Genomic DNA, 25,198 nt, shown 5'->3' on the forward strand with positions numbered 1-25,198 from the left:
ACAAATGGAAGAAATAGGGGGTCACAACAAATGATGTATGGGAAAATATAAAGAAACTTGCTACTTTGTAAGAAAATTAAACTAAAAACAAAAGCAAGCAAACAATGCAAGACTGAGTACTCTGCAATGGTGAGTAAAGTTATTCTAGAAGCCAAGGATATTAACCTAAAAATAAAACAAACAGGTAACTGGCATTGTTCTAGGTTACCCACAACAGGCAGATGGCAAGACCTTATGGCTGAAAACCCCATATTACTCAGACGCAAAAAATATAAAGACATCAAGCTGAAAGTGCTCTGGAAGCTTCCTGTTCAGTAGTTAAGGGCATTAGCTGCTCTTCTTGAGGTCCTGAGTTCAATTCCCAACAAGTATAAGGTGACTCACAACCATTTTTAATGTGCTCTGATGTCCTCTTCTGGCATTCAGGCATAAATATGCAGACAGAGCATTCATATACATAAAATAAAATTGGAAGTAAGATCTCAAATATTGAGTAAACATTCTTTATGATACGTGTCTGTGTGTGTCTTTTAAACCATTTCCTTGATCTAGCACTTAGCTTTGCCCTTTCTATCTCTAAAGAATATATTACTCTAGTTTAACTAGCAATATTTTCTTGTATTCTAATGTATATCTCCTACTTTCGATTTTTTTCATGAAATATATCCTAATTTATCATCCTGGCACAAATAAAGCGTTGAATTGTATTTTTGGCCATTGACTTTTCGTATCAGAAAAAGACATTTTGCTGGGTGTGGTGGCACACACCTTCAGTCCCAGCACTGAGGAACAGAGAGGTAGGCAGATCTCTCTGAGGTCTAGGTCAATCTGATCTACATACTGAGTTTCAGAACAATCAAGAGTTATATATAGATTCAAAGAAATTTAAAAGCTGGGCAGAGGTGGTGTATGCCTTTAATCCCAGCATTCAGGAAGCAGAGGTAAGCAAATCTCTGAAACAAATAAATAATTTAAAAAAATAAGGAAAAGTTTTCAAATAATTTTTGAAACAAAAATTCTTTTTAAACACAATGTTACAAAATTAGTTCATAAAGTCTACCTCTTGTTTGACAACATTTAAACAGCTAACAGTACTTTTTGTCACATTAATACTTCTCTAAAGGTAGGGGCTGTCACTGAAATTAACTTCTAAATAAGATTCCATTAAATATTAAATCTGAGTATATACCTGGATACAAGTGTTAGATAATGTAAAATTTCTAACCTCATAGCAAGTTCTATACCATTAACCAGAGGAAAATTGCTTTGATAAAGCAAGAAGTCTAGAATTCAAGTGGCTATAGATTATATATTATTGCCCATCCCCAACCCCCAAGGCAGGGTCTCACTATGTAGCCCTGGCAGTACTGGAATTCACTCTGTACACCAGGCCGGCCTTACACTCAGAGATCCACCTGTCTTTGCCTCCCAAGTGCTGAATGTACAACCACTGCCTAGCTATTATTGACTTTTAATATCAGGATTACCAGGTAGTTTTTTATTTAAAAAAAAAAAATGTAAGGGTTCAGATATAGGTCAGTGGTGGGTTAAGAGCTCAGCATGAGCCCTAAGTATTATCAGTGTTATGCAGTCACGTTACTAAGCAGAATCTCAGGCAGGTTCAAGTACTGGCTATTTGACCTTGTTAAAAAATCACTAACCTCCCTGGTTTTATGTTGTTAAAGTAGATTAAGCTAGATGTTACCAACTTCTCTTCTAACTAGAATGTTCAATGACAGAAAATAGCTGTGGAAACCTTAAAAACAGCATGGAATAATTCTTGAAAGCAGTATTTGAATTACAACATCTTTGTGGCATAAAAAAATAATTATCACACCTTTAGTACATACTCTGACATGAGTACTTGGCAAATGTTTGGAGGAAAAGATGAGGAAATGAAATGAAAAGGTTATCAGGCTGGCTGTACTGTGAGTTCCTTCAGGTCATTGTCAAAAGTTGTTACCTGGTATAGGCTGGGTTTTGGCTGGAGCCGACCCTCCCATTGGTTTGGACATTGCCTTAGCAGGTGCGGCAGGCTTGGATGGCATGTTAGCTTTGGCCTTTTCTAGCATGGCCAGTACTTGATCTTTAGAAGTTGGCTATAAGGACAAAGCAAATCAAAGTTGACATAAACAATACATTCATACTGAGATTACTACAAGTCTGCTACTAAAATGCTTGCGCTCCTACTTTTGATTCACCAATGAAGGAGGCAGCACAGAGCACAAAAGAAGTAACATCATTATGAAGTCACATTTGAGTAACCACCATTCTAGAAGGTAATAATTTGCACTACTGTATGTCACCAGACTATACTGCTAAAACATGGTAGGTGGCATCTTTTGCCTACATTAAATTAATGTCTAGTATTTTCCTAATACCTTTTAACACTACTTGTCAAGAAGAACTAGTACCTTTAGTTTCCCAGTAGCCTTAGCCATTTTTTCATATCCTAAATGCATCATAAAGAATGGCAAAGCATCTTGGGCCTTCTTCCGTACATCTCCATTTCGATCTTCTAGACAGGAATACAGATGAGGAACACAAAGGATAAGATCTGTAGGAGTGGAACGGAGTGTAGGTAGTTTCTCTGCCAGCCATCCCAGAAGCTGCCAAAAGAAAAAAAAGACTAGTCAAGTATTTTAAGGGAGTAATTACTATTATTGATGTCAGGCTTACTGATTTTTTTTTACTAGTCTCAAACACTGAATTGTTTTTCCTTCAGCATGAGGACTGGAGCCCAGAGCCTATGCATACAATGCACACATTCCATCCTGGGCTATACTCCTACCCTTGGATTAGATATTTTTTTTACATTTATTTTTTGGAGGTGGGTGTGTCTATGTGGCTAGCAGATGATTTGTGGGGTCCCTTCTTTCCTTCAAGTTATGAAAACCAGGGATCAAACTCCAGTCATCAGAGTTTGAGAGTAAGTATTCTATTCACTGAGCCATCTTCTGGTTCTGGTTTTTAGTTTTGTTTCTTTGAGATGGAGCCCCAGGTTAACCTCTAACTCCTAAGTAGCCAATGTTAGCTTTTTGCATTTCATTTTTAATTATTATTTTTTAATTGTGTGACAGTATCTCCAGTCTTCCCTGTCCTGAAACTACGTAGACTGACCTCTGATAGCCCTGCCTCTGCCTCACTTGCAATGGGACTATAGATGTGTACTACTAAACCTTGAACGTTTTTAAAAAAGGCATGATTTCTCTTTGTAGCCATGGCTGTCCTAAACTTCCTCTGTAGAAGGTTCTCCCTCCCGTGTGTCAGGATTAAAGACATGAACCATCAGTGCCGGGAACTTATGACTATTTTTACTTAGCCAACTCTGATTCTTGTGTAATGATACCCTACTGTAGTTTTTCTTTTTCTTTTTCCATTTTTATAAATAGCCCAGGTTCCCTTAAGCTAATAGCACTCCTCCTGAATCCTGGACTGTATATACCACCATGCTCAATCTCAGGTCAATTTTTTTGTTTGTTTGTTTTTTGTTTTTTTGAGACAGGTTTTCTCTGTACAGCCCTGGCTGTCCTGGAACTCACTCTGTAGACCAGGCTGGCCTCGAACTCAGAAATCTCCCTGCCTCTGCCTCCCAAGTGCTGGGATTAAAGGCGTGCACCACCACGCCCGGCTAATCTTAGGTCCATTTTAACATAACATTTTTATGACAAGTAATAATATTATTCGCAAGAGTTTATTTGCTAAAAAAAATGTCTGTAATGTGTTTTCTTATTTTCAAATTAGGTGTCCTTTACTGTTCAGAATCTGCTACTCTTAGGAGTTCCATAAGTAACCTAGGCTGACCTCTTAACTCATAATTTCTCTGCCTCAGCCTCTTGAATGTTGGAATTACAGAAATGTATAGCCACTCAGTTTGCTATTTAGTTTTAAGGTCTTTATCCTAGATACTCTTTACTGGAGTTTGCAAGTATTTTCCCCAATCTCATGACTGCTCTTTGAGTGTCTTTTGCAGAGGAAGGTTATTTACAAACATTTTCTGCAGTATAGGCAAATATGTTGACTTTGTATCTTTTAAACTTAGTGAACTCACTGATTAAATAGGAAATTATCTGTAGATTTCTTGGTTTTATGACTAAAGAGTTATGTTATCTGCATACAGCATATGGGATGGTAGTACTATTTTTCTTTTTTGGAGACAGAGTTTCTCTTTGTATCCCTTACTGTCCTGGAATTCACTCTGCAGGCTGGCTGGGGACTCAGGATGTGTGCCACCACATTCAGCCTCATGTAGCTAATTCTTAATTACTAACAAGCTGAGAATTTTCACCATGAGTATTATATTTTAACAAATGACTATTTAAAAATCAGTTGATACAATCACATGAAGTTTCTTCTATAGTTTGTTGGCACAAAGGAATACATTGATTTCTCAATGCTGAACTCTATTTTTATAATCTGATTAAAATCTGATTTGCCACTTAAGGGCTCAAAAAACAAAAACAAACAAACAAAAAAACCCCCCAGAAAACTATATACTATGCAAACACGCAAAAAAGGGAATCCTTTAAGAAGTTTTTTGTTTAAAAAAAAGAAAAAAAAGAGCCGGGCAGTGGTGGTGCACGCCTTTAATCCCAGCACTTGGGAGGCACAGGCAGGAGGATTTCTGAGTTTGAAGCCAGCCTGGTCTACAGAGTGAGTTCCAGGACAGCCAGGGCTCAGGGCTACACAGAGAAACCTGTCTCGAAAAACCAAAAAAAAAAAAAAAAAAAAAGAGAGAGAGAGAGAGAGAGAGAAGTAGGTTTTTTTGTTTTTCTATTTTCTTAAAAGGGAAATAATCATTTTGTTTCATGGTGTAAGACAACAGTCAATTATAGTGAAGACATTCTGGCAGCAGAGGCTTGAGATAAATGATCACATTTTATCCTAAGGAAGAAAACAGAGAGCCATAAAGTGTTTACCCTACGTTAGGGATAAGAGAAAAAACTAGCTTTCAGAAAAGAGCTGAGAATCTACTCATAGAAAAAAATATAAAAACATATCTAATGGGAGTAAAGAAAAATCTTATTTCTCTAACCAAATCCTTACCTCAAGAACACTTTATTTCATAATTTCAAATTTAACTAGCATTTAACCTTTACTGACCATATCATTCTTAAATTAGGCACTCCTTTAATCCTGTCACTTGGGAAGCACAGGGAGGTAGTAAGTGTTTCAAGCCCGCCCCTGGTCTACACAGTAAGTTCCAGGACAGCCAGAGCTACACAGAGAAACCCTTCGGCCAGCGAGGGAAAATCTTATTTATGTCTTTTGTGCTAATATTAAATTCAAGAGCAGATTAGATATTGTATTAATATTTATGCATGTCTTATAATTTATCATTATTCACTTTCTTAAAGCAGGTTTTAAAGATTAAGGGCTTCTCTGCACTGTTACTCAAAATTTTGTGTCTCTAGTTTAGCATCTACTTAAAATTTTAAATTATTTATTTTATGATATTATAATTTCATGATTTCTCTTTCTTTCCTCCCTCCAAGTCCTCTTATGTTCCTCTTTTTCACTTTTTCCATTAATTATTGTTACATACACAGACATAGACACACAGACACAGACAGACACACATGCATGCGTCCGTGTGTGCATGCTCCTTTGTTTACACATATGTAGAGGAATTTTAATTTACAACATGACTGCTCTGGTAAGAGATCACATCCAAAGATCTTCTAGGAATCCCAGGATATAGATATCAGATCAAGGCAGCTTCTACTTCTCAAATGCCAAGCTTAGAAGCATGAGCTACCATGCTCAGTTTTACAAAGTACTGGGTTCCACTTTAGGCTTTGTTTAGACAGACACTAACTAACAACTAAGTTTTGTTCCAGTCAAAAGTATTACTGTTAATGAAACAAGTTGGACTGAATTTGAGAGGTGGAGGCAGGCAACCATGAGTTCAAGGCCGGTCTCAGCCACATTCAAGTTAGACGTCACAATGGACAATTTGAGACCCTATCTCAACTCTCCTACTGCACCCCATTCCTGAAAGAAAAAAAAAGTAACAAAAAGCAGGGTGGAGAGAGGGCTCAGTCAGCCAGAAAAGAGCTTATCCTACAAACATTAAGACCTGAGATTAGATCCCTAGCCGCCATCTAGAAGTTATGCACTGTGGTCCATATTTATAACACAGAGCTGGGGGCAGACAGGAGGATCTCTGAAATCGCTAGTCTGGCTGAATCCGTGAGCTACCGATTCAGAAAGGACCCATCTTAAAAAAAAAAAAAAAAACAAGAAGGAAGGCCAGTTGTGGTGCATTTCTTTAACCCTAGCATTCAAGGCACAGAGGCAAAAAAGTTTTCTGTGGTCTTAATCCCAGCCCTCAGGGTGGCGTGGAGGGGATGTTAAGATGGGACAGTGACTGCTAGCCTTCATATGCTCATGTGCTCACAAGGAAGATTAATTAAAAACAAAACAAAAACACAAAAATAGAAAGCTCTAGGAATTTGGTATCATTTTACTTATTGTTATAAGTTTATGTTTCAGTTTTTTTCCTTTTGGGAAACTGTTTTCATGCTAGTCTGTAATTCATTATGTAAAACAAGCTGGCTTCAAACCTCTGCTGATCGTCCTTGCCTTAGCCTTCAAAGAAACAGGATTATAGTTGTAACCGACCAAATTTGTTAAGCTGGGCATGGTAGAACACACCGTTAATCCCAGCGGAGCAGAGGTAGACAAAACTCTTAAGGTTCAAGGTGCAGTGAGTACCAGGCCAGCCAGGGCTACATTATATAGAGAGGTGCTATCTCAACTACTCCCCTTCCCATGCACACATAGTTATCATAGAGACCATCTAAGGAAGTAAAAGGCATCAGTAAGACATATGATTCCTTATGGTACTAACCTCTTGCCTCAGGAAGGGATTTTCCTTTTTAAGTTCTTCAGAAAGATCTTCTCCCTCCAGCCATTCTTTCATGCCAGTTTGTTCTGCCCAAGCATTCACAGTTGCTAGGGCAGCAGCTCGAACATTGTTCTGAATTGAGAAGAGAATTGGCAAAAATAACAAGTATAGTTTGGAGGGAGGGGTGAGTGTGAACAACAGAGGCTTCACTTGCTAAGGTCCCATAGACATAATTAAACCATCTTCTCTGAAACAGAAACTGGTGCTATGGTTCTTCTAAAGACTTCAAAAGAAGGTGGAAATATAAAACACTGAATTAGAAAAAAAAATCTTATACTCAATTAGGTAAAATAATAATCTAGGTAAATATTATAAGAATAAGAAACTGATTTTGCTTTATGAATCCATGGGAACTTTTATGATGTTATAAGCTAAGGAGGCTCAAATTGTTAAGAATTAAGCAAACAACTTGAATATGTTTAAATATTGACTTCCATTCACACGAGTACAAAGATTTATGAACTGAAAGACTCTATTTCTCAAATTAAGTCAATAACTCAATAACACAAAAGTAAAGAAACATTAAAATATTTAGCCTAGGGCAAATATTTAAATAAAAACTTGCAGCCTTCAATGATACTTCAATGACTTCTGAGATGATCCAATTATTAGCACCTAACTAAAGTACTAGAAAAGCATGTTGTAGTAGTTCAGGGTGGGAAGATGTAGAATATTATTTCAAGACCTAAAATTTATATTTAATGATGTATTTATTCATTATGTCAAAACTTTAAGCCAGTTGTGGTGGCACATGCCTTTAATGCCAGTACTTGGGAGAGAGAAGCAGGTGAATCTCTTGAGGTAAGTGTGGTCTACACACAGATTTCCAGGACAGGCAAGTTTAAATCAGATACCTCTTCTCAAACCAAACCAAACCAACCAAAAAAAATACTAAAAACAAAACCTTAATGACATAATCATAAATAGCAATCATTTATTGAATGTATATTATATGAAACAGGCACATTAAGACGTATCTTAATAAAAATGATTGTTTCAACTAAATAATCAATATGTTGATTATTAAAAAGTACTTCGGGCTGGAGAGATGGTTCAGCAGTTAAGAGCACTGACTGTTCTTCCAGAGGCCCTGTGTTCAATTCCCAGCAACCACATGGTAGTTCACAACCATCTGTAATGGGATCCAATACCCTCTTCCCATGTGTTTGAAGATAACTACAGTGTGCTCATATACATAAAATAAATAAGTCTCCTTTGTTTGTTTGTTTTAGTTTTTCGAGACAGGGTTTCTCTGTATAGCCCTGGCTGTCCTGGAACTCACTTTGTAGACCAGGCTGGCCTCGAACTCAGAAATCCGCCTGCTTCTGCTTCCTTCTGCTGGGATTAAAGGCGTGCGCCACCACACCCGGCTAAATATATCTTTTTTTTTTTTATTTATTTATTTTTTTTTTCTTTTTTTTTTTTTTGGTTTTTCGAGACAGGGTTTCTCTGTGTAGCCCTGGCTGTCCTGGAACTCACTTCGTAGACCAGGCTGGCCTTGAACTCAGAAATCCACCTGCCTCTGCCTCCCGAGTGCTGGGATTAAAGGCATGCGCCACCACGCCCGGCTCTCTCTTTTTTTTTTAAATGTTTCAATTCTTTAAGAAAGAAATTTCATAAAGGTACTAAACCTAGAGTACGTAACTGTTTAAGGATCACAAACTAAATAATGGTACATCTAGTCATCACATCAATTCTGCCAGGAAGGTAACAGTGTCTATCTTTATAATATTTTAAGCAATTATGTGAACTCTAAAGCAGAGTTGCCCCAAGAATGTGGCTGCCTCCGTATAGACTGCACCTCTGTTGGAAGGCGTTTCCTTACCTTGCTGTCTCCGAGAACAGTAATGACAGGGATGCCTAGGTTCTTTACATGCTGCTTGACGTTTGGACCCATGGCTACTGCCAGTTGCTGAAGGATGTTCAATGTCTGCTGCACCTGAGTAGAGACATCCAACACAGGTTCAAACTGTAATTAAACTTGCACAAAGTTTTACAATTGCTATTATGTGGTCAATATTACGGACTTCTGAACTACTTAAAAGATACTATCATAGTATTTTAACACGGAACTATAAATAATTTAGCCTCTTATTGGGTATTGCACTTGTGTGCACATACCACACTCAAAACACATATACACATACAAAATTCTTTCTTCTTTTCTTTCTTTTTGAGATAGGGTTTTACTATGCAAGCCTGGCTGGCCAGGATGGCCTGGAACTCACAGAGACCCACCTGTCTCTGTCTCCTAAGTGCTGGGACTAAAGGCATGCTCTACCATGACTGACAAAAAAATAAAAATCTTTAAAAAAAAACTACAGTACTAGAATTTTACTTTATGGTTTAAAAATATTGACATAAAAATAAAATATAAAAGTTAGAGCTAACAAGATGGCATGGTGGGTAAAGGTGTTTATGGTGGGCAAAGGTACTTGTGATCAAGGCTGATCAATCCCAGAACCTTTGTATGGTGGAAGGAGAGAACTGGCCTAACAAAATGTTCTCTGACTTTTATACTCACCCTCTTCCTCTCATATAAATGAACAAATAAACTTATGCTTTCTTAAAAAACTAAAAATTAAAAATAGAGCATGTCTCTATAATCCCAGCATTGGGGAGGATAATAAAAGAATTGCTTCGAGTATTAGAGTAGCTTGTGTGACAACATTATTGAGTTCAAGGCCAGCCTTCACTATACAATGGGTCTCTATCTTAAAATTAAATGAAAAAATTGAAAATGGAAATCAGGCATATATACATATAAAATAGTTCCACACAAATATATTTAGTATGGGACCTCTACAAGAAATAAACTCTTAAGCTATTCATGGTGGAGCACACCTTTGATTCTAGTGCCTGGGAGGCGGAGACAGGTGGATCTCGATGAGTTTGAGGACAGCCTGGCCTACAGAGCAAGTTCCAGGACCACCAATGCTATGCAGAGAAACCTCGTCTTGAACCCCCTCCTCACCCCTCAAAACCCTGATATTTATAAATCTTGTATCTTGAGACACATATAAGAAACATAAGGAATCTTTCTGTAATTGAAAATAAATTAACATGAACACTCATATTTGCTAGTGAAAGACACAATGAAAATGAACCTTCTATAGCAGCAGGGGAAGGAAAGAGAAAGAAAAGGCACATGGTCCACATACCAAGATTTTGTTTGAATCATTCAGTCGACCCTTCAAGGCAGTTGGAAGTTCACCTATATTTGGTTGGATAAATTTTGCTTCATTGATAATACCTGCCACTTCATCTAGGCCTTCTTTTCTGATCTTCCAATTCTTGTCACCAATCTTAGACACCAACTCTGAAGTAATTTTGTCACTGAAAAACAGAAGGCATAATTCTAATTCTATATTCCTAAAGGATAATGGTACCCAAACTCCCTTTACTGAATTAATAAAAGGTCAAGATTTTAAGAATATGATACTGTACAATTGTCTACTTGGCAATCAGGAAGCTAAGACAGGAAGACAGTGGGCTCAAGGCCAGCCTATACTATATAGTAAAACCCTAGTCTCAAAAACAAACAAAACAAAAAAAACCAAAAAACAAAAAAAAGCCAAAACAAACAGCTGGCCATCACTCTGAGGCAGAGGCAGAGGCAGAGGCAGACTGTCTCAAACAAACACCTAAACCCAAATACCCAAATAACATAAAGAATAAAATAATTTCTTAGGATAAAACCTACCTGATCTCAATCCTCGGCAAAAGATCAACAACATCATTGCCCCCTTCACCTGGTTCATCTCCATCTTCTCCTTCATCTGTAGCACTTGTGCTGTGCTTAGAAATTCCCCTGGTTGGAGCAGGAGGACTTTGTCCTTGCATCTATACACACAAGAATGAAACTAATGAAGCTGAAGAATGGCAGCAAAGAGTCTAGAGAAGGTGCCTATGTAAGAGGTTCTTATTCTTTCATAATGTTTGTTTGTTTTGGCTATCCTGGGGATAGAACGCAGGACTTATGCATGCTAGCAAGTGTTCAACCACTGAATTTCATTCCGAACTCATAAAATATTTAGACAATATTGTAATATATACTTTAGTTGCTAGCTAGATTCTAATTTTGAGACAAAAGAGCAAGTTATTTTTTATGAAGATGATTAGAATTTGCTTTCCAATCACAAAGTTGTCTTATATTTCCAAAACAAAAGAAAGCAAGATGTGAACACTTAGCATATTCAGTCAGAGCTATTCAACAAGACCTACCCTTTTTGTTTTTAGTCATAATTAAAAAGCAAACAAACAAACAAAAAACCCAGTAAAGTTACATTTCAGTCAAGTGTGATAGTATACCACTCTAATCCCAGCATTCAAGAGGCAGGAGGCAGGGGACCTGCTTTAAACTTGAGGCCTGTCTAGTCTATATGGCAATTTCAGGATCAGCTAAGTTGCCCAATTTTTAAAAAAAAAAATTGTTTTTTCAGTTTAATGTAATTTTTGAATAGATAGTAGATCCATATTGTCTAACATTACAAATGTAAAAAAAAAAAAAAAAACCAAGAAAATAGATCTCTTGGTCTACGCCATAATCGCTCAGTATTTTTCTTCATAAAGTCAGTTTTAAATTTCTTAGGAATTCTTCTAGGAACACTTTATGTACATAAAACTAAACATATATCTTCTTTATCCCAAGAGTTTAAAAATTTAGTCATTTTGCCTTTAAGAAAAAAAAAAGATTTACCTTTAATTATATGTGTATGCACACATACACAATTATATGTGGTATGTGCACATGAGTGCAAGTATCTGCAGAGGCCAGAAGAAGGCATTAGATTTCCTGAAGCTAGAGGAGTTGCAGGCCATTCCACAGGACTGGTGCTAAGAAATGAATTTGGGTCTTCTGGAAAAGCACTTAACTCGTAGTTATCTCTTCGGGCTATTTTTGTTAGTTTTTTAGAGAGTCTCACTTTGAATCCTAAGCTAACCTTGATCTCTACTGTAGCCTAGGCTGACTCATGGTCTTCCAGGATTGGAGTGCTGGAATTACATTTGAATGTATACCATTAAACTTGGTTAAACATTTATTCTTAACTGATGTGAAATTCTCAAAACCACCCACAGATTGGATCATTTTTAGAACCTTTACCTTTTGAAATTCTGCATCTATCTGGGATAGGAGGGCAGGCTTCTCATCCTCAAATATCATTCTCAAAGAAGGACCAACATATAGATACATCACGCCAAGCAGGGTGATGGCAGAAGTCCTCACAGCCTGCCAGAGAAAACAGTGAGACCTTTCCAAACTAGAGCAGAAACACAAAAGTGGCTACAATGTTTACACACAGGCTGAAGCACACTCACAGGATTTGTTGCAGCAAGAGCAGTCTTCACATTGCTAATGAAAGCTTTGACATTCAACCTAGAAAAAAACAAAGAGTTAGAATTAATTGATTTTTGTTTTGTTTTGTTTTTTTTTTGTTATCGAGATAGGGTTGCTCTGTGTAGCCCTGGCTATCCTGGAACTTACTCTGAAGACCAGGCTGGCCTGGAACTCAGAAATCCGCCTGCCTCTACCTCCCAAGTGTTGGGATTAAAGGCGTGTGCCACCATTGAAATTTTCAAAACATTCAAGAGCTTATAAAATTAGACTTTAGGATAGTCTTCCTGGAGGAGTGCTCAGGTATCCTCTTTCCTTAACATGAGCTTTAAATTCTATCTTTACACTGATTAATCATATTATGCTTAATTAAGATTCTAAAATCTGGGCTGGTGAGATGGCTCCACAGGTAAGAGCACTGACTGCTCTTCCGAAGGTTCTGAGTTCAAATCCCAGCAACCACATGGTGGCTCACAACCATCTGTAATGAGATCTGACACCCTCTGGTGAGTCTGAAGACAGCTACAGTGTACTTACATATTAATAATAAATAAATCTTAAAAAAAATTCCAAAATCTGCTCTTAAAACTTAAAAAAAAAAAAGACTTATTGCTAGTGTATGTGCATGCACATTGGAGACACAGGGCACTTGTAGAGAGGTCAGATAACAACTTAGTTGGATTCCCTGGAACTGGAATTTAATTCAGGCCCCAAAGATGAACACTGAATGGTCTTTAACTACTGAGTCATCTCTGCAAGCCAGAGGACAACTGTGGAGTTTTTCATTTTACCCTTTGGTGGGTTCAAAGGACTGAACTCAAGCCACTAGGATTTACCTGCTAACCTAGCTTGTACTGGCATCATGTATGCACGTCACATTTCTGTGTCTGTGTATGTGTCCTACATATAAAACAACTCCCAGACTTGTAGCTTCCGGTCTTCTGGAACTCATTTCAGATCCACATTTATTCTCCCAGTTCTTTAGGCCATCCTTGACTCAAGAATCATTCTAACTCAATATCATATGCAGTTCTACTTTCAAACTATATGCTAAGTGGTACACATCCATAATTTATATGCTCATATCTATTGTTTTTTTGTTTTCTGTTTTTTTCTTTCCCCAAGACAGGGTTTCTTTGGATACCCTTGGCTGTCCTGGAACTTGATTTATAGACTAGGCTGTCCTAGAACTCAAAGAGATCTGCCTTCCTCTGCCTCCTGAGTACTGGGATTAAAGGTGTGTACTACAATCACCAGGCTTATGAACAACTACTTCCTGACAACATTTATTTGAATAATATAGTAATTACTCTCCCTATATCTTATTATCTGACTTTGGTCAGATACTCTTGTGCCAAAGCTACATCCAAATTTTTGCAATTCTCGGATATGAACCCAGAACCTCACATATACTACATAACTGTTGTACCACAAAATTATGGTATAGCCCTGCTTAAAATGCTTTTTTCTTGATTAATTCAAGCTGTTAAATGCATTAGAGGCATTAGATGACTTGTTCTCATTTTTATTCGTCTTATTTCTCACCATTCTCTAATCACATTTTACTTCAGCTATACTCTGAAAGCATATACTATTTATTTTTTGACACAGGGTCACAATAAATAGCCCTGGTTGGTCTTGAACTCACAGTGACCTGACTGCCTCTGCTTCTGTCATTTGTGAAGCGGATATTAAAGATGCCACTATCCCTGGCCCTTATCAGAGTTAATAAGTGGTAGTTATATGAAAACAAAGAAAGAAAGAAAGAAAGAAAACCCACACATAAAACAAGGCACAGAGAAAGAAATAAAATACGGCAATTTATACCCTCTTCCTAAAACAAGAATGCCTGAATTCCAGCCTTGGTACTGGAACTTTTCTAGCGATGATGTTAAGTTTTCTGAGCCTTAATTTCTTCATCTATAAGAGCAGAGACGGGGCTGGAGAGACGGCTCCATGGTTAAAAGCACTGACTGCTCTTCCAAAGGTCCTGAGTTCAAATCCCAGAAACCACATAGTGGCTTACAACCATCTGTAATGAGATCTGATGTCCTCTTCTGGTGTGTCTGAAGACAGCTACAGTGTACTTAGATATAATAAATAAATAAATCTTAAAAAAAAAAAATGGAGACAACGTGAAATATTCTCTAAAAAGGGCCTGGCTAAATACTATATACTAACAGGAAGCTACAGCAGGAGGGCTTAAATAATTCCAGGAATCTGAGAACAGACACAGCAACACACACACACACACACACACACACACACACACACACACACACAAACAAAAGACCCAAAATCTAAGAGCCCAGTGAGGTGGTTCAGAGGGTAAAGGTGGGTGACATGAATACATGGTAGCCACATGGAGGAAGGAAAAACCAATTTCTGCAAGTTGGTAGGCCTAAATGTATTATAAAAATAATTAACAAATATATGTTCATACAAAAATCAATTTGGCAAAGAGTGTGTAAATGATAAAAATTTTTTTCTTGTAGGAATTCTGACAGCATTTAATCCAAAGAGTCCTTTCAGGCACTAAAAACTTGAGGAAAAAAAATAACTTAGTACAACATCATGGGTGCAAACCTCAGCACCTCCAGAAAGGCAGGGGACAGAGGACAGCTAAATAGCATAGCAGGTATAGGCACCTGCCGCTTACATATCCTATAAGACTGATAACACACATACACACTCATACCACCCTAAATAATTTTTAAATGTGTTGTGTGTGTGTGTGTATGTATGTGTATATACTTGTACATATACAAGTCAACACAGACCTTCCAGAACATATGTGTGTCTCTTTTATGTAAGTTAGACAACCCAATCCCAGTTCTGCAGAAGCAAACACAGACAGTAAAAACAAATCAAGACCAGAGACTTGGCAAAATATTCAATTATATTTCATTTTTAGACTTACTCAGAAAATCCAAATTCTTTTATTGCATTTGATAGCCAATTCAGAGTTTCTGACTGATTCTTAGGATTCTTTTGTGAGAAGGCCATTGACATCACCTGGAGCAATAGCATCAGAAAACATAGCATCAGATCTCTACTTTTCTTATATTTCTCATAGAAATAAGTTATGACTTTAATTTAAAGTCATATATTAAGTATGCGGCATATCGTGTATTAAATATGAGTTTCTAGGTGTTAAGTATAAGGATCTATTAACAAAAGACTTAATTTATCCTAAAAAGAAATGAGGTGCAGAGTTTTAAAACATTCTTGTTTGAAACTTTTCATTGACTGATCCATTTGAATTACAGTGTCTTAAAAGAAAATTAATGTTATTTGCTATAGTAAGTTGCAGGTCAGCCAGGGCATATACATACACAAAGACCCCACAGTCTAAAAAACTATACTCAAGAATTAATTGTGATTGGTAGGCCTCAGTTAACATTGGGGACAACCTGGGACAACACAGGGAGACAGCTCTGGAACTCACCTGCTCAGCTGTCCAGGGCAGCATGCACGCTTCAGCTATTGCTGTCATGGCTTCTTTTGCATTGTTCCCACATTTCACATCTCCAATCTTGTCTACAAGGCCATCTAATACAATCTGAGCAGACGTTTTAGAAAAATTTCCCTTCTGGGCAATCAAAGCAACAATGTGAAGCTTCATCTGCATCACCTGAACAAGAATAAACATCAGAACAGCATGAGGAGCCAATGACATCAGTCACTTACACGGAACCTTAAGATGCAGTATCTATAAGGATAATTAGATAAAAATCAAAATTTTGAACAACCAAAATAATTTTTATCTATTAAAATAGCTGACAATGAATACAAGAAAAACATGTTTAACTCAATGTTTAACTTATGAACTAAAAAAAAATATTTTAAAGCGTATTTCACTGATTGTGTGTGTGTGTGTGTATATATATATATATATATATGTATGTGTGTATGTGGGAAGTCATGAGACAGGAGGAGGTGCAGGTCCAGATGCGAGCGTGAAGGAGCTGCTTCTCTCCTTTATCACACAGGTCACAGGGATTCATCTTAAGGCTGTGAGGCTAGATCATAAGTATTTTTATCTGCTAAGCCATCTCATTGGCACACAAGATTTCAATTTTTATGTTTTCATCTTTATTTTTTGCATTGATCTCAATATATGTAATCCTTAATACATCTGAGTAAATCTTACTGACTGCATAAAGCCACCAAAATTACTATAATATTACAGCTGCCTACATAAAACCTACAACTTCTCCAGACTTATTTGCATAACAAAGAACTTGCAAAAATAATTAATTAATATTTTAAGATAGGGTCTCATCCTATAACCAAGGCTGGCCTCTAGTTCATGGTGTGGTGGTTTGAACAGGCATAGCCCCCATAGACTCATGTGCTTTAATGCTTGGCCATAAGGACTGGCATTATTAGGAGGTGTGGCCTTGTTGGAGGAAGTGGGATGTGATGTCATAATGCAAGGTCAAACTATGTCTAGTGTGGCAAACAAGTCTCCTTGTGTTGCCTGCAGATCAAGATGTGGAACTCTTGGATCTTCCAGCAATATGTCTGCATACTGCCATGCTTCCTGCCAAGGACTAAAACCACTAAATTGTAAGATAGCCCCAATTAAGTATTTTCCATTATAAGAGTTGCCCTGGTCATAGTGTCTCTTCATAGCAATAAAACCCTAACTAATACACATGGTAATATTTCTGTCTCAACTTCCTGAGTTCTAAGACCTGCAGATACAAACCACTATAGCTGGCTCTCAAGAAACTTTAAAACGTAACTAAATATACCCAAGAATCCAGAAGGCTATGAACATAATAATATTGAAGACTATGCATATACCTAGGAAAAACATGAGATAGTCTCTTACTTCTAGCATACCTTTACACCCTGTGTAGGCAAAAAGTAATAGCTAAGGTGAAGTTATAGTGCCAAGGAATGGAAGATGTGTGCCAATACACACACACACACAAACACACACACACACACACACACACTGGATCTAATACAGAAGAATATTGGCTAAAATCAGGTGTACTTTCACCTATCTAGAGGCTATATAAAAATGTGTTAAACATGACAAACAACAAAAGGTAGCATGAGTTGAGATATAAAGGATCAAAAGCTTTCAGAATATTCAGCTTTTGTGAAGATACCAAGGTGATAAAAGAAAGGGTTGGAACTATGGAACATCGAAAAAAAATGAGGGTGTAGAGTAGCAAAACTGGGACTCACAAGATGTAAAAATAAAACAAATAGTCTATGTATAGCTAGTGATAAATTCTGTATCACTTCAAATTTTTTACTTTATGATGTATCTAAGTATAGTATATGCATGTCATGGAGTATGTGTGGAGCTGGGAAGACCTCTTTTAGGAATCAGTTATCTTCTTCTACAAATGTTCCAAGGATCTGGCAAGTTCTTTTACCCACTGGTCCATCTTGCTAGCCTCAGAATCATTTTTCTTTTTTGTTTTTTTCCTCCATGATTTTTTCAAGATAGAGTGTCACTATGTAGCCCTGGCTGTCCCGGAACTCAGTAAGATGGTCTCCAAGTCACAAAAATCAGCCTGCCTCAGCCACCAAGTGCTAGGATTAAAGGAGTGTGCCACTATGCCTGGCCTGTATCAATTCTCTGAATGTTCTCTCTACACTCATTTTTTAAAAATAAAAAACATTAAATGTACAACTTAAAAATACCTGAAAATTAGTTTCTTTCCATCCAGGTTTTTTTGCTAGCATCTTCACCAATGCCTGGCACGGCATCTCAGTTCGCTCCATTAGTTCAACAGCCTATAAATAAAATAAGACAAGAAAGTTAAAGGGTTAAAAGTAAAAAAAAAGTTAAAATAGTTTCAAGTGAAGGTAGATCCTAAAGTCAAGCCGAGCCCATAGTTATTTCTGAAGATGGACAAGAACTCGAGCTAGGAGAGTTACATTCCCTTTTCTATAGCTCTCATAGTATCATAATCACAGTATATGTTAAAATGAGCTATCATTCCTGTGATGGCTATTATTGACAACATCTAGAATGAACTAAAATAAACCCCAATCAGCTGCCTACATCTCTGAGAGGTTTTTTTTGTTTTTGTTTTTGTTTTTGTTTTGAGACAAAGTCTCTCTACATACCCCTGGCTATCTTGGAACATATATTGTAGACCAGGCTGGCCTCAAATATAAAGAGTTCTTCTACCTGTTCCCCAATTTCCTAACCTTGTCTTAAACAAAAATTGGGTTAGTTTTTCTTTTTTTAAAGATAGGCTCTCACTATATAAAATGAGGAGTTTTTTCTTAAGTGGGAAGAGGCCCATTAGTCTTTATCTTTTGAGTGGGAAGATCTACCTTCAATCTGGGCCACATCTCCTTTTTTTTAAACCATTTATTTATTGATCTCATATATGTAAGTACATTGTCACTGTCTACAGACACACCAGAAGAGGGCATCAGATCCCCCTTTACAGATGGTCGTGAGCCACCATGTGGTTTCTGGGATTTGAACTCAGGACCTCTGGAAGAGTAGTCAGTGCTCTTAACCGCTGAGCCATCTCTCCAACCCCTGGGCCATATCTTCTGCTGACTGCTTTTGCTCTTGGCCTGCTTACACTAAATTTCATTGCCATGTTCATTCTTTCACTCACCTTAGAGCCCACTTTGTGATTCTACCATATAGTCAAGACCAGCTAAGACATCCAGCCTTGTGGACTAAAGAACTGATAGCCATTGTTGGACTAGCTGGACCACAACTGGTAAGTGACTCTAATTTTTGTGTGTGCCTCCACAAAAATTCTATCATTTCTGTTCCTCTGAAGAACCCTGACCAATAAAATTTCAAAAGTTTGGACAGTTTCTCAAACCAATATATAATGTGTTTTCCACAAATAAATCATGATGATAAAGGAGAAGTACAGAAATAGACAAAGATCATCTATTTTCCATGGCAAGATCTATTTGCTTATTACATTTATTAACAATTTAAAAAACTTAAAAATCTTCTAGGCTTATAATTCACAATAAGAATTTGTAAGTAAGTCATTTTCTTGAAAAGTTACTAACTTTCACGCTTAGAGAAGTCAGAATGAGGATGTTAAAAGAGAAGCACTAAACAGCTACAAAACATAAACAGAAAGCTCAACCTCATCGTAAGTTTATATTATGAAACATTTACTAATTATAAAACTTAGCAATGAAGACAAATGTTAGTGTTGTGTCTACATAATCTAATTTTACACTCTGTTTCATCCTTGTTTTGTACCTTTTGGAATTCTTCCATACAGGCCAGCCTTTCCTTCCAGTTGCTGCTGTCTAGAAGTTGAATACAGGTTGGGGGAAGAACAGCTGAAGCTTTCTCTTCACATACTTCAATCTGTATGATATAGCACCATCAAAATTAGAGACATTTTTAAAAAAACAACATAAAAGAAACCCAGCTAAAACTAAAATAGCCTTACAGGTAACTACAGCATTTGAGTATGCAGTAGCTAAAAGATATGAATTTACTGTATGGCTTTTTTGTTTGTTTGTATTTTGGTTTTCCAAGACAGGGTTTCTCTGTAGTCCTGGCTGTCCTGGAACTAACTCTGTAGACCAGGCTGGCCTTGAACACAGAAATCTGCCCACCTCTGCCTCCCAATTAAAAGCATGCTGGGATTAAAGGCATGAGTCATCACTGCCCCACAAATTTACTGTTATGTTAAAGAACTCAGGAAGACCTCCAATCTCCTTGGGGCCTTAACTCTTTCCTGTGCAATACTTACTGAGAGTTCTGGCTCCACTATTTCTTTGGTCTCCAATCCTTTCTTATTCTTTGTCCCGGCACTTGCTGAGCCACCTGGTGCAGTTGTTTTACTTTTCTTAGGTGGTCCACCAGCCTAAAAGAAAAATTTAAAATTAAAACAAACTACTTAAAATTTTATAAAAGCAACTTTAGTTTTGTTTTTACATATTTTGACTCTTAAAGATCTTATTAAAATGATATCACCTTAAAAGTAAACAAAATTTTATTGTCCACAGAATTACCACAACATCAAACATACCTCAGAGACCCAAAAACCATCCATGGAATATTTGGCTAATTTGCAGGCTGCATACTAAAAATTTTGTTAATAAAACAATCAAAAACATGTAGCTGAGCAGGTACTAGGCAGAGAGGCAGAGAGAGGTAGAGACAGAGGGTCTGTCAGTCTCAAAAAAACAAACCTCATCCCCCATAAACCAACCAACCACCACCACCAACAACAAAAAAAACCCCTTGGCGTTGAAGAGATGGCTCAGTAATTTAAAGAGCACTGGCTTCTCTCACAAAGGCCCTGAGTGCAATTCCCAGTAACCATCTATAATGACATCTGATCCCCTTTTCAGGAATGCAGATATACATGAAGACAGAGCATTTGTGTATATATAAAATACATAAAAAATAATAAAACAAATGAAATAAAAATGATGAACTGGGGTCTAGCTGGAGAGATGGCTCAGTGGTTAAAAGCATGTGTTCCTCTTAAAGAAGACTGTTTCTCAGTTCCAAACAGCCATATCAGAAGGATAATTGTCTCAAACTTCTGAACACTATTCCAGCCTCCACAGACAACCACCACCTCACATGCATACATAAAGTCTTTCAAAAAATAAACTGGAGTCTAGCAGTGGTGATACATTCCTTTAATCCTAGCACTCATGAAGCAAAGGCAGGATCTCTGAATTAAAGGACAGCGTGGTGTACAGAGTTTCAAGACAACCAAGACTATTAGACAAAGAAGCCCTGTCTGGAGGGGTCAGGCACAGAAATACATGCTTTAATTCCAGCATTCAGGATGAGGCAGAGGGAGAGTCAGTTGGATCTCTAAGTTGTAGGTCAGCCTAGTCTACATAGTTCCAGGACATTCAGGGGCTATATAAAGAGACCCTGTCTCAAACAATAATAATAACAACAACAACAAAAAAGCCAACTGGAATTATACTATATTTACAGATTAATTTGAGATTAAAAATTGGGTCTTCATTGCCTCTAATAGCACTATTTTTAAATCTTTATATTTATTGCTATTGCTCATATGGCTGTACACCCACTCCATAGCTCATGTGTGGAAGTCAGGCAACAAGCTTTTAGGGCCTGGTTCTCTTCTTTCACCATGGGATCTAAGCACTGACCTCAGGTCATCAATACTGATGGCAAACATCTCTGATCATTTATTCTGGGGGCTGAGGGATCATGGGATGGAGCAGATAGACACACACTATTTGAAGGTCAGATGAAGACTTGAAGAATCAAGATTTCCTTCCTTGGAGAGGAGGTCTCTCTTTTCCTCACATATGATGACCTGGTGATCAGGTCATCAACCTTGGTTATGTAAATGAGCTATCTCTATAGTCTAAGCTTGGTTATGTAAAGGAGCTATCTCTATAGTCTAAGCTGTAAACTTTTAAAAAAAAAAGGATTAAAATGTTTACCATTTAAAAAAAAAATAAGGCATGTTACTACTATTTTTATTCCTAGTCAGATTTTTACTCTTCTTGTTTTGTGTAGGTGTTTTTGTTTTTCTGTTTTTTTCAAGACAGAGGTTTCTCTGTGTAGCCCTGGCTGTCCTAGAACTCACTTTATAGACCAGGCTGGCCTCGAACTAAGAAATCCACCTGCTTTTGCCTCCCAAGTGCTGGGATCAAAGGTGTGCGCCACCACTGCCCGGCAGTTTAGGTATTTTGAAACACAGTTCTGTGTAGCCTTGGCTGTTCTGGAACTCACCCCATAGACCAGGTTGGCTCCCAAGGTCTGGAATTAATGGCATGTACCATCACTACCTTGCTCCTAGTCATAGTTTTAAAGAAAAAAAATTACATTATTAACTTAAGAGTGTGGGTGTACCCTTGTTCATTAATTTTTTTCTCCTTCCATCGTATGAATATGAGAGATTGAATTCTGGTTATCAGACTTGGAGCAAGCTCTTTTATCCACCAAGTCAACTTGACACCCTCTAGGCAGGTTATAAAGAAAAAGTGTAGTTATAATACTATGTCTTTATTAAGATTTGCCATGTGGCCAAGGAATCCATTTCTCAAATTAAGGCATACTGGAAGAATAACCATGAATATGAAACCTAGTCTCTTATCTTACTAAATTCTAATTTTTAAGCCATCTTTTAAGCCAAGTGTGGTAGCACACATCAGCAACTCCAGTACTTGGGAGATTGAAGTACAAGGATGACTGATTTCAAAGCATCCTAGGCTACATAGCAAGCTTCAGACCAGCATGGATTAACAAGTAAGACCTTGTCACAAATATTAACCTTAGCAGTAGGTGTTTTTTTTAACGGTCCTGGTTTGGGTCCTGAAACATCTTTTGTGTCTTTGTCCCCTGCAGCCCCTGATGCTGCAGCCCTTCCAGGTAGAGGCTTGGATTCCTTCTTTTCAGTTGCAAGTCCAGATTTTTTACCATGAACCAGTTCTACTTTTTCTGAACATTCTTTGATCTAGAGAAAGCAATATGAACATCATTATGTTCCAATAACTTTAAAACATAACCATTACATTATTACTTAGAAGTCATTAAGCCACAACCATACCCCCCCCCAAAAAAAATCAGAAAATATTGTGGGTTGGGGTTTTTTTTGTAATTCTTATCTGTAACTTTCTTGGCAGTGCATATATGTGTTTTATTTCTTCATAAAGTAAGATTACAGAAGTACCTAAACAGCCATGATTTTGATGAAAGATATTTACACTAAAGAAAGTACATTTCTCTATTACATTCTCTATAGATTAGTTATTCAGTGTTGGTTAGGTTATAATTGGAAAGATATTTTTACTATTGTATGTATCACTGTACCTAAGATTAAAATGTCAACAAACTTGTTCTGAAATGTCATTAGAGAATAAACTGAAGAACATGAAGTCAATTATCAGTGTTTTCTTTTTTAGTAATACAGAAAGGACAAAATTAGTAACAAAAAATGCCCAGGGAGCACCCTCCAAAACTAATTTCCAATACATGCATATGTTTGCGACAGAAATTTTTTTTCCCTATAGAAACAGGCACGCATGAACCAAGCTTGGTGGTACATGCCTTTAATTCTAGCACTTGGGAGGGAGGCAGGGGTATGCAGATCTCTGAGTTCGAGGCTAGCCTGGTATACAGAGCAAATTCTAGAACAGGCAGAGCTACTTGAAATTGTTTAACAAACAAAAAACCCACAATAACAAAAAAAAGAAACTAGCAACAAATAAACAAAAATTCACAAAATCATGTTAAGTACTACTCTGAAGGTTTTTTATCTTTTACGTTTTGATGGATTCATATATAAATACACACTCTCACACACACAGTACATTGTAATTACTGATTCCTATATAAACACACACTCACACACACATACAGTACATTGTAATTACTGATTCCTATATAAATACACACTCTCACACACACAGTACATTGTAATTACTGATTCCTATATAAACACACACTCACACACACATACAGTACATTGTAATTACTGATTCCTATATAAATACACACTCACACACAGAGTACATTGTAATTACTGATTCCTATATAAATACACACTCACACACACACAGTACATTGTAATTACTGATTCATATGTAAACACACACTCACACACACAGTACATTGTAATTACTGATTCATATATAAATACACACTCACACACACACAGTACATTGTAATTACTGATTCATATGTAAACACACACACACAGTACATTGTAATTACTGATTCATATGTAAACACACACAGTACATTGTAATTACTGATTCCTATATAAATACACACTCACACACACACAGTACATTGTAATTACTGATTCATATGTAAACACACTCACACACACAGTACATTGTAATTACTGATTCATATATACACACACACTCACACACACACAGTACATTGTAATTACTGATTCCTATATAAACACACACTCACACACACATACAGTACATTGTAATTACTGATTCCTATATAAATACACACTCACACACAGAGTACATTGTAATTACTGATTCATATATAAATACACACTCACACACACACAGTACATTGTAATTACTGATTCATATGTAAACACACACTCACACACACAGTACATTGTAATTACTGATTCATATGTAAACACACACAGTACATTGTAATTACTGATTCATATATAAATACACACTCACACACACACAGTACATTGTAATTACTGATTCATATGTAAACACACTCACACACACAGTACATTGTAATTACTGATTCATATATACACACACACTCACACACACACAGTACATTGTAATTACTGATTCATATATACACACACACTCACACACACAGTACATTGTAATTACTGATTCATATATACACACACACTCACACACACACAGTACATTGTAATTACTGATTCATATAAATACTCACACACACACAGTACATTGTAATTACTGATTCATATGTAAACACACACTCACAGTACATTGTAATTACTGGCACACTTATCTACTCATAACCTTGTCTCACCCTCTTCCATACAATTCCCTTTTCAACTGTTCTGTGACATACTGAATTTAACCAGCATCATGAACCTGTCCACTAGAACACTGAGGGCACAACTGAATTCAGTGTCTGTCCCCTCTTCAGAATCTATCATTACACAACAGTTCAACAGAGAGGTATAAGACAGGTTTGCAAAATGCAATGCAAAGAGACAACCATTACTAACTTACCCTATCAAGTTTGAGTTTGTCAACATCAGCTAAAAATGGGTTTACTGATTTCTCACCAACCACCTTCAAAGCTGTACCCAGTGCTTCAAATGCAGCATCTCTGACTTCAGGAGCAGAATCGTTGATGTGCTACACAGAAGTAAATGATGTTTAATACAATGAACTCTAGTTACTACTACTTTTATTCAGAACTATAGTTGCTGGGTGAGAATTTTCCTGTTATAATTTACTGAGGTTTACTGCAAGCTTTTCTTTTGCCAATTAACAGTTAATCT

General features: G+C 37.0%; 1 protein-coding gene across 4 annotated transcripts in view; it reads right to left on the reverse strand.

The window, feature by feature from the left end:
- Positions 1–25,198, reverse strand: part of Ckap5 (cytoskeleton associated protein 5) — a 92,860-nt gene that overhangs the window by 30,926 nt on the left and 36,736 nt on the right. For all 4 annotated transcript variants that reach the window (XM_021156963.3, XM_085834647.1, XM_085834649.1 and 1 more), the window contains exons 12-26: positions 24,924–25,052; positions 22,493–22,675; positions 19,970–20,083; positions 19,468–19,578; positions 17,916–18,008; positions 15,694–15,879; positions 15,166–15,260; positions 12,230–12,287; positions 12,015–12,140; positions 10,614–10,753; positions 10,072–10,246; positions 8,736–8,849; positions 6,854–6,982; positions 2,415–2,609; positions 1,964–2,099 (exon numbers count right to left, since the gene is read on the reverse strand). In XM_021156963.3, the coding sequence (XP_021012622.1) occupies positions 1,964–2,099; positions 2,415–2,609; positions 6,854–6,982; positions 8,736–8,849; positions 10,072–10,246; positions 10,614–10,753; positions 12,015–12,140; positions 12,230–12,287; positions 15,166–15,260; positions 15,694–15,879; positions 17,916–18,008; positions 19,468–19,578; positions 19,970–20,083; positions 22,493–22,675; positions 24,924–25,052 (1,984 nt within the window). The remainder of the gene's footprint in view (positions 1–1,963; positions 2,100–2,414; positions 2,610–6,853; positions 6,983–8,735; positions 8,850–10,071; positions 10,247–10,613; positions 10,754–12,014; positions 12,141–12,229; positions 12,288–15,165; positions 15,261–15,693; positions 15,880–17,915; positions 18,009–19,467; positions 19,579–19,969; positions 20,084–22,492; positions 22,676–24,923; positions 25,053–25,198) is intronic.

Source organism: Mus caroli, unplaced genomic scaffold (genome assembly GCF_978045245.1).
Source record: "Mus caroli unplaced genomic scaffold, Mus_caroli_1 scaffold_2, whole genome shotgun sequence".
Taxonomy (NCBI): domain Eukaryota; kingdom Metazoa; phylum Chordata; class Mammalia; order Rodentia; family Muridae; genus Mus; species Mus caroli.